We start from the raw sequence: 18,159 nt of genomic DNA, 5'->3' as shown, positions 1-18,159 counted from the left end.
TCTAAAAAGGACACAATCATTTTTAGTTTTATCTAAGCTCTCTTAGCTTCCAAGCAAAACACCTGACTTTCATACACGATACAGTCAACAATGAAAATTATTAACTTAATACTGGTTTGCACTCTGTCCAAAAAAAGGGTAAACCAGTGTTAAAGGACCACAAAAGAAAACTCTGAAGAAAGCCTGGAGTGTCACTTTTTCCAGTGTAGGTGTACAGTATGTATGAGGAGAATCTCAAAAAGGTATCTCAAAGGATTTTAAAAAGCTTTTCATTGCTGGTGACACATTTTTCCCTGAAATAAGCCACTTCCTTTCCAAAACCCACACAGTACCTCAGTGTTAAGATTCAGTAACTTCTCGAAGTCTGTGTATATATTTTTCTTACACAAAACACGGAAGTCTTAAATTCTCATTATTTTCCATGATTTAAGATATAACTATACCATCAGTCATGTCAGATTTCAAACATTTCCACTCAGTAAAGAACACATTCTCTTTGACACAGACTGAATTGTGTACAGGCTGTACCTGAGTATCGCTGAGTATAGTGGGCTCACATCACTATAGCAGGCATTTGGGAACTGTCATGGTACTGAAAAGGGAGCACAGCCAATTGACATCGAGGACAAAAATTTCTTGAGCCACCCAGGCATAAAGAATGGATTTTCAAATGTTCAAAAACCATAGCTTTAGAGCTTAGTATGATAAATGCAAGTAAAACATGAGGAACTTTGAGCTCATGAAAACATATTGCATATCACCATTAAACTCAAGAACGTTTGCTCCTCCAGGATTTCTTTGGAATTCTTCCTATAAATAAAATCTGATTTATCAGATTTTGTTTGGGGTTTTTTGATTTAAGAATCCCAACTTCACTTGTCCAGCAACCACAAAGCAGAAGTGATGTTATCTGTTAAAGCACAATAACCTGTTGCACTAGGAAGCAACTGCTATCAGTATCCACCTGCAGCATAAAAAGACAGAAGAAAAATAAGTGTTTTTCGGTGGACTGAGAAATGCCCATCATTGTGAACCAAAAACCAAAGCCTGCTGCATTCAACTCAGTGAAAAGAAAAAGCTAATTACATTAAGTCACACCGTAGTAATCTTGCAGGATCTTTGTTTATTTGTTACTGGCATAAAGCAAAAAATGAAGGAAGATATTTACACAGGAGAGGCAAAAAAAGAACTCTAAGAATGAAAGATAAACAACAAAATGCAAGCTAAGCACCTACTAATTTTACCTGTGGCTTGTACTCTTGAAACTACCCACACTGTCTTAATAGCCACGTTTAAAACCTGAATACATGCAGTATTAATAAAAGTTGTTAACTCAAAAATAAATGCCAGTGAAGAAATACCTGAATCTCTATTAACAGCTGCAAACAAAGCAGTACAATCCAGTATTTGGAAAACTAGACTTGAGCTTGAGACCTGCACTCTATTCCTAGATTTATCTGGCATACCGTGAGTAAGGCTTTTCAACTTCCTGTGCCTTACGTTCAATTCTGACTCTTTACTGTGAAGCTTGTTTCTTATTAATTATTTATACATATAGCCCTATAAAGGCCCTGTTCTTGGTGCTGTTCCTGAGAAATTACCATCATACAAAATAGCCAGTGCCCACACAAAGATAGCTAAATTAAAAGAAGAAGAAAAAAAGATGACATTCCTTGCTACCCCAACAGCAAGCTAAACATGCTCAGTTCACAGTAGTTTTAATTTCCTGCAAGGACTGCACATTTACTGACATCTGACCTCCTTCTTGCTCATATATCACTAAAACCAAAAATCTTAGCGTCAAAGTGGTTAACAATTCCGTTAATGGTGCCTGAAATGGAATAGAATCTGGCTCACTCACCAGTATCTGTATTTGTTCTGCAATAGTAACACAGGCAAAAGCACATGAAAATGTAGTTTAGCCAGGAAAAGCAAGCAGAATATGCACAGAATGCAGATCCTTTTGCCTAAGGGGGGTACCATTTTTACAGAAACATATCTTTAAAATTTGAACTTTAAGAGAGGTTTCTCAGAGAGCACGTAAGTATCAGCTAAATTTCATCAAAACAAGAATTTTTGCTTCTCTTGACTACAATGAAAGCAAACTTAATACAACAGTGCATTTCAAACTGCAATCTCTGAACATCACTAATACCCACTGCTGAGACCAAGTGAAGGACACCGGAGAAATGCTACGTATGTCAAGAATATATATGTCACCAGTTAAAAAGAAATTTATACTGAGATTCCATTCTTTGATTTTATGCACAAAAATACTCAAATTAGCCAACTGAAATATTAAAATAATATCATCAGCAGCTATCATCTCCACACACTAACACGATGATGAGTAAATACTTCACATACACCTCTTCCCCAAAATCTCCATATGCTCATTATAAAACGAGGAAGACAATTTTCACTGTCTTCAGCAGCCTGTAATTCCTAACTAATTGTTCGTGAGTTCTTTCAAAACGTACCCTCTTCATCTCTACAGTCTACAACCATTTTACTGGTTCTAGTCATCTTCTGGTCATTTTATTACCAGAAAGCTGTAGACAATGGGTTATATTCTACAGGAATCCTACCAACACTAAGTATCCAAAGCAATTATTTGGCCAACAAACCACTGAAATACGTCAGAAGTCACCAACAATTTTTTTTTAATGGGCCATTTTAAAGTACACAATGTAACGTGCCCACAAACCAGATAAAGAACAATGCCACAATGACACAGACACCAGAAACCCATGAACAATTTCATAAGAATCACTCACCTCAAAAATCACCTAAAAAAAAAAAATCACAAACCGCAATTAGCTTTTTTACTTTTGGTAAAAATGTACACTCCAACAGTCTGCATAAAGGAACGACTGGCTGTATAGTACAGCAATACTAAAATAGAGACCTGTTCCTATTGAACCGCATTCCGACAGCAACTTGGGAAGACCAAAAGAGCTTGCTTCAAGAAATAAATAAATAAATGACCATAGGCTTTGGTTTTTTGTTTCATCACGTTGTTCTCTAGCGCAGAGTAAACACACCAGTTTCACAAAAGAAGTTTCTCCATTAGCATACACAGAAGTATAGGCAACTTGGACTAATGGCATTTCCTCATCGTCTATATAACAGTTTGGATGGACATTGTGAATTGAACACAAAATCCGCTTAAGAGTTTAATCAGCTGCCTACACTTCACACAAACTAAAAAAAGGATGTAAGCTATCCATAAAAATTGAACTCAATTTCCAAGGAAACAAAAAAGCAGAGAAGCCTCCCCTTTTCTGCACTTTAGGAAGTTCTTTTTCTTTTTTTTTGCACAAATTACAATGTGATGAAATTTTTGCCTTTTTTTTTAACTCCGAAAGACAATTCTTAATCAACATTTAATACCAAACCACTAAAAGTGTTGAAAAGCTGAGCACTTCAGATTTGTAAGAGCTCAGAATGATTGTGTGTATAACCCTAAAATATTGTCATTGTATAAGGGTACTGTAAGAAATTGCATAAATTTCATAAAGACAACCTATATCCTGTCTTCATAAAAATATTTCATATAGCTTTTCATTTTTGCAGTGGAGGTAGTAGCTGCTCTTTAACTTTTTGCATAAGTGCAGATTTTCAGAAACTGCTGATTACTGAAAAATGTATTTGAATGACATGATTAGAGGAAATGGGGCAAAACACAAAATTGCAAAGACTACCTCACTCACGACTGAAATATTATTGTTCTGACAGTTCCTGAAATTCAAGTAGCTTGCTGCCTCAGAAGCTTAAGATCCTGAGAATTGTCTGAACGATTCAATGAGAAATTACTCATATAGTTATTTCTAAATAAGAAGTAAAAACGAGATACGTGAAGGGTTAATCCGATGCTTATGTTTCTAACATTCTACCCTTTTCTCAAAAGTGTTTCTGATGATATTAAAAAACTGCTAAATGTAACTATGTTAAATCATATCCCAAAGAGTACAAAGCATCAATCAGTTTTGATATCCCATTGGGGGTTATTTTTTTCCTACCATTCTCATACTTTCATTTTCAATTTGCCCTTGTTTTCCAAAACAAGTTCAGATTGAAATCAGCTAGAAAAAAGAAACCTAAAAAAGAAAAACAGAACAGGTATTTAGAGACATGTTAAGAATGTTCATTTTAAGAAATCAACTGCAGCAGCTCTAATTTCTACTGTAACAAAGAGCTTGAGAACTAACTTCAGATATCTGTCTTTTTTCTTATTTCATCATCTTTTTAAGATGCAAATAAGGTTTAAAAATGCTACCAAAATGACGTAAAAAAAACACTTTACAAATCCCTTTCTAATCAAAAGCAAACTGGAGCTTCAAATTGGTATCTGAAGACAGACTAGTTGATGCCAGTTTTTGCCTTACTTTCTCCAAGGAAATGTTCCATGGAAAGACTTTTTACAGGGGTCTGAAGTGACAGGACATGGGGTAATGGTTTTAAACTGAAACAGGGTAGATTTATATGAGGTACAAGGAAGAAATTCTTCCCAGAGGGGATGGTGAGGCACTGGAACAGGTTACCCAGAGAAGCTGGGAATGTCCCATCCCTGGAAATGTTTGAGGCCAGGCTGGATGAGGCTTTGAGCAACCTGGTCTAGTAGAAAGTGTCCCTGCCCATAACAAGGGGGTTGGAAATAGATGGTCTTTAAGGTCCCTTCCAACCCAAACCCTTCTGTGATTCTATGAAAGAAGTATGTCCATGCAAACCTGCACAAGAACTGGAGCACATTTCCATGTGGATACAATCATTAGAGAACATTCAATCACAACTCAATTTCTAACAGGTACATTAACAACAAATTGTAATTAAGTCAGTCCTTTAAAAATATGCCTTTTATTTAGGTACATAAAGCAAATTCCACAACCCAGTATTATATTAAAAATATTCATCAGCCACTTAAAAATTATGTACAAAATGGATTTAATGTACAAAATGGATTTACAAAATATCTCAACAGAATACAGCCTGAATACCCGAAGTAGTATGCCTGTGTAGTTTAGTATTTTCTTATGTCTATATGGAAACATGGACACAAGTACTCTGCAATGTTAATATATGAATTCCAAAACAAGTAACACAGTTACCCATATTAGACAAAGATATACGCTACCTGACCTGCAAAATCAGGGTGGAGAACTTTTATACATACATCAATAAAATACGTTCACTGTGTTAAGCATAAAATAGATTTAGTTAACAAGAATTTCAACATTCATTATGCAGAAATACTTCAGTGCAAATGCCAAACACAGGCTTTTCCTACAAAAAAAGCCATATACCATAATATCATGCAGTATTCTAGGACAATTAAACCTGTCACTAATGACAAACACTGTTCTCATGAAGGAAATTAAAGATTAAAGAAATTATTAAAATACCTGTTTCATTTAAAAAGCAAATATAGTAACACATTACCTTTCATTTACAAAAACAAAACTGTAAAATTTTCCAAGCATGGAAATAAATAACCTCTGCTGAAAATTAATTGGAATTCAGGTTTATCCACTACTTAGGCATCTCTGCAGTGTTCAGCCTGCAGGCCTGTACTAATTCAAGGCTCACTTCAGAATCCAGGATTGCAAACTGAAAAAAAAATCCCTCCCCTACTCCTTACACTCTGAACAGCATGTATTGCTTCTCTGAGATCACTAACACCACTGACACAAATGCAAATGGAAAAGTATTTATATATGAAAATCTAGCTACCTAACAAGATCCAAACCTGTTTACAAAGGTATCGCTGCATCTCACCACAGTAAGATCCACGATAAACATCTAATACTGATGCCCTTTGGCTTCAGTTACTTGTTTGAACTTAAATTGGCATGAAGCCTATGGCAAACTGAGCTCCAAGTACTACACATTGCCACCTACTACTTGTACATACTTTTCAATGGAATCTCTAGGACATACATATAGGTGTATGTCCAGTTCAGGCTCTAAACTTATTAAAAATGCTAGTAAGTTTTAGACAAAAAGAGCAGCCAGGGGAATGAAAAAATATACCAAAGCTAAAGAGAAGCTCAACAAGAATAAGAGAAGAGAATTAAGAGGGGAAAAAAATGAACCTGAACGTATCCAATGAACATTTAAAGCACACACACATATTAGAAGTCTCTATCCACATTAATTATGGTCTCAAGAGTATCTGGAATGGAAGAAAGCAAACCAGCATGACAATACCAAACTGGGCACTAATGTTTTACTTCTTAAAATTAGAATTTCTCCACTAGAGGAATAAGCATAATTTCAGGGGGAAAAAAAAAAACAAACTCTCCAAAGAGAACATTTTGCCACAGTGGGAAAACTGGACTTAAGACTTTTAAGCAGTATCAAGTTAGTATTTGGGCTAACTAGAGGGAAACTTATCACTGAAAAGTATTTCATACTGTTCAAAAAGCAGAATTGCTATTAAGACTCATTAATAAAACAGCCAGCATACAATCAGTATCAGCCAGATTTCTATAGGAAGTCTTCTGAGGAAATAAATCAATTACGTTCCTGCTCATGAACTTATCAGACTATAGTACATACACTGGATTGTATTATTTACACTTCAATGCTTTAAGGCACTCAAAATAGGTACAGATACAGATGGCTAGGTTAGCATGTCAACGAGAACATAAACGCTGCAGCACTGTCATTATATAAAACTTTTATTAGTAAGGATAAGAAACACTAATATCATTCAAGAAGTCAGAGGTCACACTGTCCATAGTCCTAAATGACAACAGCATCAACTAGACAAACAAGCAAAATATACAGAACATGAAATTTGTACCTGAGAGCACTGAAACATGCTTTATTTTTATTTAGAAACAAAACTGTAATGCAACCTGAAGTCAGGAATAAACCTAAAATTTTTGTCCCCTTTTTGATGTAACATGCTTAACAAAAATTAGAATAAAACCAGATGAAAACTGTGGCAACTCGTGTGGAACAGAGACAAGTTCAGTACGAATAAGTATATGGCAGTATATGAACAAACTTATTTTTCCAGTTCCAGCAATACCCTTATTGCACTTATTGCTGATCAGGATATAAAATACTGACACAGGAAATATATTAAAAGTAGCAATGTGTAGTAAAGAGAAAGTTACTAATTTGACTAACAAGGGCACTGGAATCTGGTAATTATCAGCTAAAAAAATAAGTCCAGAATGCCCTGTTTCTGATCTTCCACCTAAGTATTCAGAGTAACAGCAACGGGTGCAAACAGCAGAAGAGAATATATTTCCATTACTAAAGGAAGCTTTCTTCAAAAAACAAACAGCACTTTGCTTTGCCTGAGGTTTTTTCTGTTGAGTCAAGACTCATGCTGAAGTTGAAAGAACTGTTATTCCTATACTTTTCTGAAAGACTTCAGAATAAACCACAGAATCCTAGCGAAACGTCCCATGAAATACATGGAACGTGTATATTCCTAAAAACCAGCTGTTTTAAAAATCCAAACGTCGCATTTTGACAGTGGAATGGAAGGGGGGTGGTGCGCACACAATTGTAATTGCTTGCTCCCTGACAAATTTGGTCCTATCAAAAACTACGTATGTCCTACCACAACTCAAACTGCCAAAACCTGAGGTTAGCAAGGCTTTTAAAAACTAATGGTATTTCTGTTGTAACACTGTTATCAGTACAAAGATGGAAGAGAACAATGACTGGAAATACCGATTACGAACATTTAATAAAACAGTTGTAATAAAAACAGAGGTTCCCACTCCCCACACTATACACCATGTAGCAAAACTGAATTACTTTACAAAATAATAATTCAGTGTTCTTCCCAATGAACTGTATCTTCAACACCCAGAGAGATGTTTCAAGAAGTCTAATGGTGTTTATAGAATTCTGTACATGCAACATCTAAAGTTCAAGACTTTGAAAAAGTTAAAAATGTTGAATTGTCAGTGAAAATTAGGCAAAAATAAAGATACTCAGTGCAACAGGTTAAAAGTTCACATAGAAATTGTTTACCAGTGAGACCTGCAATATATCAAAAAATTTTTTTAATCAATTCTGGATTATAAATAGGTCCTACATAATTTTTTTTTTTTAATATACCAAGATATAAACACTGGTGTTTGTTTTGGTTTTGTTTTTCAGTTTCTTGTAAAAGCTTTTTTTTGGTGAGCTTTCACAATATCATCAGGAGATGCTGATTTGAAGTCAAACGGTGTTATGGCTATCAAAGGCCCAGTTTCCTTGGGTTTTACATCTTGTACTTGTCTACTGTACAGGAAAGCTTTATGTACACCAACCGTCCGCCGCTTATAACCTTTTGGAGGATAACGGAGACACAAGGTTAAAGCAAAAGCTGAAGGTCTTGCACACAGAGCCTTCATCCACGAAAGGGACAAATCCTGCCTCCTAGGAGTAAGCCCTCTTTTGAATTTTTTATTTGTTTTTACAAAACCAGAACATTTTCCTTGGTTTTCTTTTAAAAGCTTCGTTTCAGGGCTTAAGATACTGCACTGTCCTACCACATTTTGTTCTGCAGGTACATCTGCATTTTTTACAGGGACACTTAAATCAATGTTGGTCCTTTCAGAGGGCCTCGATTCAGTTACACTGAGCATGGGGAAGTCTGTCCTTTGCTGAGTTTTATCTATTTCAATAGTCTCTGCTATTAAATCCGAGAGTGATAAATTCTCAACCTCCTTTAGTGGAGAAACTTTAGAGAGGGCTAGAGAAGATAGAGATCCTGTTAGCTCTGGCATCCCACCTGAAGTTTGGTGTTTACTTACTAGCTGTGACAATGGTGACGTTCCCAATTTCCTATCAGTGAGACTTGCTGTTGACTGGGTATAAAGATCAGCCAAAGAATAACAGTGGCTAGCACTGCTTTCCTGGTGCTCCTGAAGCAAGTCAGCCAATGATGTACTTCCAGACCTTAACACTGGCAAAGCAGCCATGTCTGAAGAGGGGCTTTCTTGTTTTCTACTTTGCACAAGCGAAGAAAAATTTTCAAGTTCACTCTTTCTGTTTACAGTATGACTGACTTCGTTATCAAGAGCCAGTTTTCCTAAAGCACTTGTTAAACATGGAGGCCTGTAAAAATCTGAATTACTATTACAATCAGAAGTATTTGAGGAAATAAAAGGAATGCTTTCTTCAGGACTCAGAGAATCTGCATTCTGCATCAGCAAGGATTTCAAGTCCTGTGTTTCCTTGCCTTCCAAGTTCTTAAAGGAAGAATTTCCAGAGGGGTTACTTCCTATGCTAAAGTAAACATCTTCACTGTCAGGAACTGAACTTACTGCATTAGTACCTCCTGGTAGTTGATTCTCTGCCTGTTTACTCACAGGTTCACAATATGATTCTTTACACAAATCATCACTGAAAGAAGATGACAGAACAAGTGAAGAGGATTTCAATCCTTTCCTTTCAGATAAAGGTATATTGGATTTTTCAGCATTAGGGAGCATTTTGTCATTTGTAATCAAAGAGTAACAAGCTGAACCACTTTTGGGGGTTCCAAACCCAGGATATTTGGTGTTGTCAGCAACATTTTCTACTGCACAAGAGAAGCTGTCTGTATCAATACACATTTCTGGACAACAAAGTAAGTCTCCTTACCTTACAATAGCCAATAATTTTCAGATGGAAGTGCAGTGACAACGAAGTATCGCATTGTTTTAAAGTTGACAGCAGCAACAAAAAAAAAGAAGAAAGATGAAAAGGCATTTAATTACTAAGTGTTATCCAAAGATATGCCATGTTCTACAATCAAATTACAGTTATCTACTGAAACAACTAAGGAACTTGAAGAATCAGCAAAGAATGCCAGTAAAGATTATGAAGATTCAAGTATACATCAAACTAAGAAAGTTACTGTATAGACACTACCAAAAAAAGGGAGGTATTGGGTAGGGAGATGTCAGTTCACCAAACAAATAATGGAAACGCATAAAATTTACAGATGTTGTCCAGCTTTTAGAATATGTATTCATTCAGTTAAGTCATATATTAGAAATCAGAAGTTTACTGGGAACTGTAGATGGTTGCAGTTTGAATTTCAGCTGACACGAAGGTTTTATTTTGACGTTTAGCTCAAGAAAAGATACTGTTTCCTTTAAATGTTTTTAGAACACAAATAGAAAAGTAAGTTGTGTCTTTTTTAATTTTCTAATAAATGACTAGGGCAATAACAAGCACCTTCACAGCTTGTAAAGCCAAAATTAGACTGTACATGGAACTGAATCAACTTGAGTGTAAACACTTAAATAGAAGTATACCTTTTGTCATCTTTCCTACAATCACAGCATCCTCATTCTTGGTCTTCACATTTTGCTTACTGCCTTGTGAAAGCACAACATCCAAAGCCTTCTGTACATCAAATTTACTATCCAGTACTGCTTGCACCATTGTTTGCTCTGGTACAGACTCTGCCAAAACTTCTCTCATTTGATCAAGGCATGAATTAAGACGAGCTAAAAAAAGACGTATTAATGTTATAAGCTGCACAAAAAAAAAAAAGAGGAGTCCTAAGTGGCCTAACCACTAGCACCACACATCTGATTAACAAAATCAGGAGAAAAATAACACAGTAAGAGATAAAGCCTTTAGAAATCAATTTCAATCTCACTTATTGTCATGATAAACTTTGCCCCCAAACCCTTCAGAATATCTGACTAATTTCAGATATTGCTATAAGGAACACATCATCTACTGCTATTTATTAGCCTAAACATTCTGAATATTGAAATAGTTTAATGTGGCAAAAGTAACTATCTTCACTGCAGAGAAGAATACAAATAATCACCTTAAAATTATGCAAAGTAGTTAAGTCAACGTGAAATTCCATTGAACAGCACATTTTAAGTGTTTACAGATGCTGTAATTAACACCCAATGTAAAACACCCTCAGGCCTTCACAACTGAAAATTCTGGTTCAACATGCCAGGTTTGAAACCACCTGCAATCTAAACCTTTCCTAAAACTGCAATACATATTTTGGCTGATAAAATTAATTTTCTTTGGAGTGTATTTCTGCAATTAGTCTAAGCCTTGACTAAGATAAGTTTCTTAAGTTGCCACACAAAGAGACTGAAAATCCGCTAGGCTGCCACTCACTGGAATTAGTATGCTGGTCACACATACAAACACAAGAGAAAAGAAGAAAATCTTCCTGAATATCAGTTTCCATCAGGTCAGACTTGAGAAAACAGGAACTGACCAACAGGAAGACAACTACAGATTCTTTATTTGAACACCTTCTCAAAGACAGTGAGGTTTAAAGAACTTTGCTAAGCGAAATCAGGACCAAAGAAATCCAACTTCCTCAAGGTTACTTAAATCAGCACCCTCAACCCATAATCCAAAAAGCAAGTCAATTTTCCCCACACATTTGTTCTGCAAATTAAGTACTGGCAGAACACCGCACAATGTACTGGTTGGCCATCTTTTTATCCAACATTCAACAAGGACAATCTTGCCAAACTCTTTGCAGCCAGACTGACTGCAAACAATAATTTTGTATTCATGTCCAACACTGCACATTATACCAAACTTCACAGGTCTTGTGGGACCACTGCTGTTTTTGCAGCAGAAAGTATTATTTCTACATTTCTTTCCTATCTTTTTTTTAGTCCAGAATATTACTTTCCTTCTTGTGCCAATATCGATTTTTAAGTGATTTGACTCTGTCAAAAGCATTCTGAAAAGCCAGGGTACTGTACTGTCTAGACCACCCGTAGCCACATACTGGCTGATTCATTCAAACTGCCCTCTACAGCGTTATTTCCTGCTATGAAAACATGTATATTACACCCCAACTAATCCTATTTACCCATACATCTAAGCATTAGCATAGCTTCTTTTTTCATGACAGGGAATCTGGATTGTTTTTATTCTGAATTTTCTGCAACTTGTTTTAAATCCCAAATTTCATTCATGCATTTTATGTCTATCCATTCACCAACACACTTTACTTGCTGCTTATTAATACTTAGGAAAGAGACTTGTGAATCTTTTTCAAAAAGTATGTAATTAAGCTACCAGACAGAAAGTTTAAAACACAAAAGTAAGTATTTTTTCCCTAACTACTCAGCTCAGAACTCAGCTTGTAACGTGGAACTCAGGACTGAATGGAAACCAAATGAATTCAAAACAGGGTAAGAAAAGACTGTAGAGGATACAGGTATCTAAATGTACTGGCTACTGTTTCAAAGAAATAAGTGACTTTGAAAACCTCTCAAATACTACTAATTGCCATATTTTGGAATGCAATGCATGCAGAAGATCATTCTACAAATACTCTGTTTCTAATACTCTTCCTTAAGCATCCATTTGCAGAGTCAAGACCTTTGACTACAAAGATGCTTGGCCTGAGCCAGTGCAGCTGTTCTGTCTGAATTTTGTATTAAATCTCATTATTTCTAATAAGAAACTAAAAACATTTCAATGTATGCAACCAAGTTACAAGTAGTATACAAAAGAGAGTTACAATCTTGAAGAATCATCACTGAAGCTATGCTCATGAAGCGTGTTGTTCTACAAGATCACAAAGTTGTGAGGTGTCAGTCAAGTAACAAACATTGAGACTATTTTAGCAAGTTCTTCATTCATAAAAGAGATTGTTCTGAGAATTATTTATTTTCAGTAATTACCTCTATCAACTTCAGTCAACTGATGACTGGATGTAAAATAATCAGCAGTATCATCTGTGTCTTCATAGCCATATTCTTCTTCTAATGGCTCAGCAAATGTTGCTGGTTTGTCTCTTCTGGAGTAGATAAATTGAGCTGCTGCATTAGGTAAAAAACAAAGCATTAAAAAAAAGTCAAAAGCTTTTTTCCTCACTGAAAAACAAAACATATCTAAAAGGAAAAAAGTCAGTACACTGCCCAGTTGCAGTGGTTTCAGGGGCAGAGAGGAAGGGAGGGCAAGGGACATTATAATGACTACAACCCGAAGAAACCACTGGCTGGACAATACCCTAGTATCCACATAATGCAATAATTCTGCAAAGTTCAGTATTCCAACAAAAATATATAATCCAGGTTTGAAAAGGTATTTTCTGTATTGAGTTAACATTTCTGGCCTAATGTCTTCAGCACCTTACTCCACAATGGTTTTTTTTTTTTTACGTCAGTTACAAGTTAAAAAAAATTAGCATGAATATAACATTGCTTTTACAGTATGGCACTGTCAAACTACTGATAACAATGTAATGGAGTTGAACATATTTTTTTCATCTTGGAATTCCATTAGAAATACAGCCCATGAGTTAAAGTGTCTATTCACAAAAAACTTTGACGTGCGTAATTCCACTCTGATTTAGCAACACATTAAGGCATATATAAATTAAACTTCTTGAGGATCATGAGCCCCGGTCATTATGCGCTCTCAGGAATGTACAAAGTACAATGTAAACAAATTTCCTTCTGTTACGTAATATTCTCCCCAGCTCTGAAATACATACTGGAAACATATACATATCCAGAAGTTTAGTAGTATAGCCTTAGCAACTGTTTCCCAAATGCATACCATTTCACATTCAACCACCATAAGTGATGTAACAATTAAAAGATTGCTATACAGTCAAGATCAGATTAGCTTAGAAATGAAGCTTACGTAAAAGGAATTCTTAGGAAAATTACTGTGCACAAACAAGAACTAGTTTTGCAATGTAGCAGTTTACACTTGATTGCAAAGTTAACACGTTGCACATTTTCATCACAAAATACAAGACTACCTTAATTCTTAGAAAAGGTCTGAAAAATTCCAGCAATTAAACTTAAAAACTGAATGCAAGACAATGTGAATTTAAATCAGTGAATGTGACTATAAATAATAAAAATACACACCTAGATTGTAGAACCAACAGGATGACAAAGAAAGAGATTTTTAAAGACCTAATTAACTCAAGCACCTGCGGCAGAGGTCACAGACTACATCACAGTTGCAGAGGATTTAGATCCAGCCTAGTTACCTGCAGTAGCACAGCTTCACATCAACATCAGCCATGCTATTTTCAGGGCTTTCCCAGCTGTAGAAACACTGCCACCAAATTTGGGGAAACCCTGAACTGATCATCTTGCCAGAGATTTGACTGGAGAACACAACCTAATGGTTCTAGTCAGGGTGAATCCAGCCCAGATGAGCCACTCCAGTTATGTCTTACCTAAGCACACAGAAACACTATTTTTATACCTACTTTGCAACATTACAAAAGCTTATTAGGTCCTCATGATCTTGCATGAGAACATAAGCCAGTAAGGACCACTGCTGCATTCTACAATAAAGACTCCCTAACCCACATTTACTCGAAGTTGCATTAAAGACATGAGCTACCAGATGCAGAATCACAGCTGTTAAGCCCAGCTAGATCCTACTAACAATACTGAGAGATACCAAATGTTTCACACATTACTTGATAGTGTAAAAATCTAGTGTATGGTACATTCTTACCATCCAAGATAATAGACAACTGAAGATGTGCCCAATTGCTTAATGTGACTCCCAAAAGCACAACTATGCCTACTAATACTACCTAACTGACTTTAACAGGATTATGGCCTCTAGGCACTTCTCAAAAACGTCACTAGCTTTTTAAATGTTGTTTTTTATCAGAAATAAATATCAGAGTAGGAATCAATGGACTGTGTTTGTATGTAGCTATTTGAACTAACCTGTTGAAGGAGAAATGCAGTAATCATCTTCTACTGATTGACCGTACACATCATCATCTTCAAAATCTATAAGCAGAAACAGTAATATTAGCTTGCACAATTTCTAAACACTTGATATTATAATTCAAAGGGTAGTTTTTACACAAAGTTAAAAAAAAATTTATGCATCTCTAGTATTCCAGAAGTGCAGTTACTGTTTATTTACCTAGGTAAGAAATTCTAAGCACAATAATAGAATTTTAACATTTAATACTCTATTCATTAGGAAAGATGAAAATTTCCAAGAGCTGCCATGCTTCCCACGTCCTCCTTCAGCACCTCCTTTGGAAGGCTGCCCTCACAGTCCCAACCCAACTTTCTACAGTTCCACAAATTTTTACCCATGGCATTTCTATTCATATTTCTGCTTCACCTGTCAACAGTCTTAACCACAGACAATTCAATTACAATCTATTCCAGCAACTCAGGATCGACATTTCTATTCCATACCTATATACTTCTCGGCTTTCTTTTCTGGTCTAATCCTTACGGCCATCTACCTTTCAACTGAAGTTCAGTAAGGAAAAAAAACCCACAATTCACCATTCCCTTTGAAAATGCAAAATTGTTTCAGCCACAAACCAAGAATCTTATACAGTTATTTGAACATAGCCATATACTCTCCCCATTACAAAAAGAGGAATCAGGAATCTGTTATCAGGAAAAACAAAGTAAATTACACACACACCTCCCCTCACCAAAAAAAATCCTAGTACTGTGTAAATCTTCAAAATAAACTTGTAATTTCCACTAAGTAATAATGAAATACATTTTAAAAGTAATTAAATATTTTAAAATGTTATTGCATACACTTGCAGATTCACAAATAACATGTATTGTTTGTTGTTTTAAAAGAGAGAAAAAGGTAGCCAGCTAAACAAAAACCTGCGCTCTGATATCAACTTTGACACCACAGAACTGGGACATTACAACCACTGTATCCATTGGTAAAAGGGTCAGAATTTGGGACATGTAAGGTTTAATTATCTCTCAACACGGAACAAGTAAATCAAAGTAAACTTAACTCAATAATCCACTGTAATTAAAAAAAAAAGTTGGAGATGCAGGAAGTGACTTTGGGAATCACAGAACAGTTTGAGTTGGAAAGGGCCTTAAAGACCATCTAGTTCCAACTCCCCTGCCATGGGCAGGGACACCTTCCACTAGACCAGGTTGCTCAAAGCCTCATCCAGCCTGGCCTTGAAGACAGCCAGGGATGGGGCATCCACAGCTTCTCAGGGCAACCTGTTCCAGTGCCTCACCACCCTCTCCAGGAAGCACTTCTTCCTGATAACCAATCTAAACCTCCTCACTTTCAATTTAAACCCATTCCCCCTTGTCCTGTCACTACAGGCCCTTGTAAAAAGTCCCCCCCCAGCTTCCTTGTACGCCCCTTCAGGTACTGGAAGGCTGCAATAAGGTCTCCCCGGAGCCTCCTCTTCTCCAGGCTGAACGAGTCCAACTCTCTCAGGCTGTCCCTATAGGAGAGATGCTCTAGCCCTCTATCACAGGATAAACAAAACATATTATTGGCCTGTTTTGACTGTCTGTCTTTAGAAAAATAGCATGTTGTTATCTACTTTTTGACCATGTTGAAAAGAACACACAGTCTCCTGGTTTCATACTAGGATCAATTAATCTATAAAAAGTCTAGAGAAAAGCTATACATTTTTCCAAGGTAAGAACACTCCCTTTAATTTGGCCAATACTTGTAGAGTGTCAAGGAGAACTCCAACATGACTTCTGTGAATTCACTGTTAGTAGTAAGTGAAATCAAGGTAGGTCTTGTCAGTGTGCATTACCTGTATCATTTTTATATACCATACTGATCTAATTTCTAGACTAAGAAAAAGAAACCTCAGTGAAAATGTCTCAGTTTGCATTGACCATAATTACTAAAAAATAACAGAAATTACAGAGAACAGGAGTAGAAGACACAAAAGCATTCCACAGTATCAACAGCTGTATCACCACAATACTCAGCTGGAATATTAGATTCAGTTCTGATCACAATACCTCAAAAAGGATAAAGTAGAAATAGAATATGGTCAACTAAAGGCCACAAGATCTAAGGCCTCAGAAACCTTCCTAGGAAAGGAGACAAAAAAATACTGCAAATACTTAAGAAAGGAGACAAATAATTGGGCCAGACAAAGCATTACAGAATCTTAAGTGGCACAAAAAGAACATATGGCATTATATTACATAAAATGACAGAGAAGTGGGCTTCATTTGGGACAGAAATGATTGTATGCAATTACAGTAGTATATAGTCCAAGCATAAAGACCACACATACACACATTTTAATTAAACCTAATGTGTAATACAACAGTAAAGTTTCAAAGAGCAGTAACAACTTAGATCTCATATGGCTACAACAAATTACTATGTATCTCAGCAACCTCATTAAAAGAGATTCTAATGAACATACAAACACTGAAACGATTTCCACACACGAGTCACCCAAATTCACAGACGACATTTCAACCAATCTACAGTGAAGCAAATTCTCTAGAGGTTGAAAGAATTAAGCAGTAAAATCCTCAATCCAGTCTAAGGTTTTGTCTATATTAGGTAAATTTGCACTAGTAAAGCCTGCAAGGTAGGCCACACAGACATCATGGCTCGCATGGATTTACATGACTTTCCCAAAAATTCCAAGGCTGCAGTGCAAAACTCAATTTATACTACTATAATAAATGAGGCAGCAAACTAGCTGTTCCCATACCATTGGGTTCTTTAAAATACTGTATCAACTGTCCATTTCTCCACAGCCCCAGGCAACACAAACAAAACTACTGAGAAAAAAGGCTGCAATTTACAGTCTGCCTAAGTTAATGCGAAAGGGCACACAGTAAACTTCAGCACTGCAGGTACGAGCTGAGTTCTTACACAAGGGCTCATTCTTTCCACGCAAGCTTAAGTAAAAAAAATGACAGAAAGGTGTCTGAAGAACAGGTCCTTCCTTAGATGGTCAACCACCTTTAAGAACTACATCTCTTCTACGTGGAACAGCTGTTGTCTGTTATCTATTATTATGACTGAACATCAGCAACAGTTTGCTAGAGTTAGACTGGGAAAAGAAACTTTTTAAGTTTTACAGGACTAAAAGAGGATGGTTTCAATTGTATTAAGGCTGGTTTTCAGGTCACTTCCACCGGCCTGAAAAGCGGTGGATTTCAACGGCTTAAGGCAGGGCAGGTAAACTCTGCCACAGCTTGGTCTTCGTGCTAGGGCCACGCTTTCTCCCCCTAGAAGCTCCCGGGAGACCTGGGCAGGAGGAGGCTGCCCTGAAGGGCACGGGCAGCAAGGACACGTGCACCCGACTCGCCACTCAGGCGGGAAACGGGCGGCGGAAGGCGGCGGGGGTTGAGGCAGAAAGGCGGGGCGAGGCTTCCCACGGAGCCTCATCCAACCCCCGCGGAGGGGAGGGGGCTGCTTCTCCCCTCCCACCGCCCTTGA

At 36.7% G+C, this 18,159-nt stretch overlaps 1 protein-coding gene across 1 annotated transcript in view; it reads right to left on the bottom strand.

Moving 5' to 3' along the window:
- LOC104512628 overlaps positions 1-15,192 on the bottom strand; it is a gene marked incomplete at its 3' end in the record, with an annotated part of 31,814 nt that extends 16,622 nt beyond the window's left edge. Inside the window, exons 1-5 of the mRNA XM_010155681.1 lie at positions 15,147-15,192; positions 14,658-14,723; positions 12,633-12,770; positions 10,230-10,454; positions 8,135-9,574 (exon numbers count right to left, since the gene is read on the bottom strand). Of these exons, the coding sequence (XP_010153983.1) occupies positions 8,135-9,574; positions 10,230-10,454; positions 12,633-12,770; positions 14,658-14,723; positions 15,147-15,192 (1,915 nt within the window). The remainder of the gene's footprint in view (positions 1-8,134; positions 9,575-10,229; positions 10,455-12,632; positions 12,771-14,657; positions 14,724-15,146) is intronic.
- Positions 15,193-18,159: the final 2,967 nt, after the last annotated feature.

This window comes from Eurypyga helias, unplaced genomic scaffold, assembly GCF_000690775.1.
Source record: "Eurypyga helias isolate BGI_N326 unplaced genomic scaffold, ASM69077v1 scaffold11477, whole genome shotgun sequence".
NCBI classification, from domain to species: domain Eukaryota; kingdom Metazoa; phylum Chordata; class Aves; order Eurypygiformes; family Eurypygidae; genus Eurypyga; species Eurypyga helias.
Note: the sequence above shows the minus strand (reverse complement) of the source record. Positions and strands in the feature narration are given on the sequence as shown.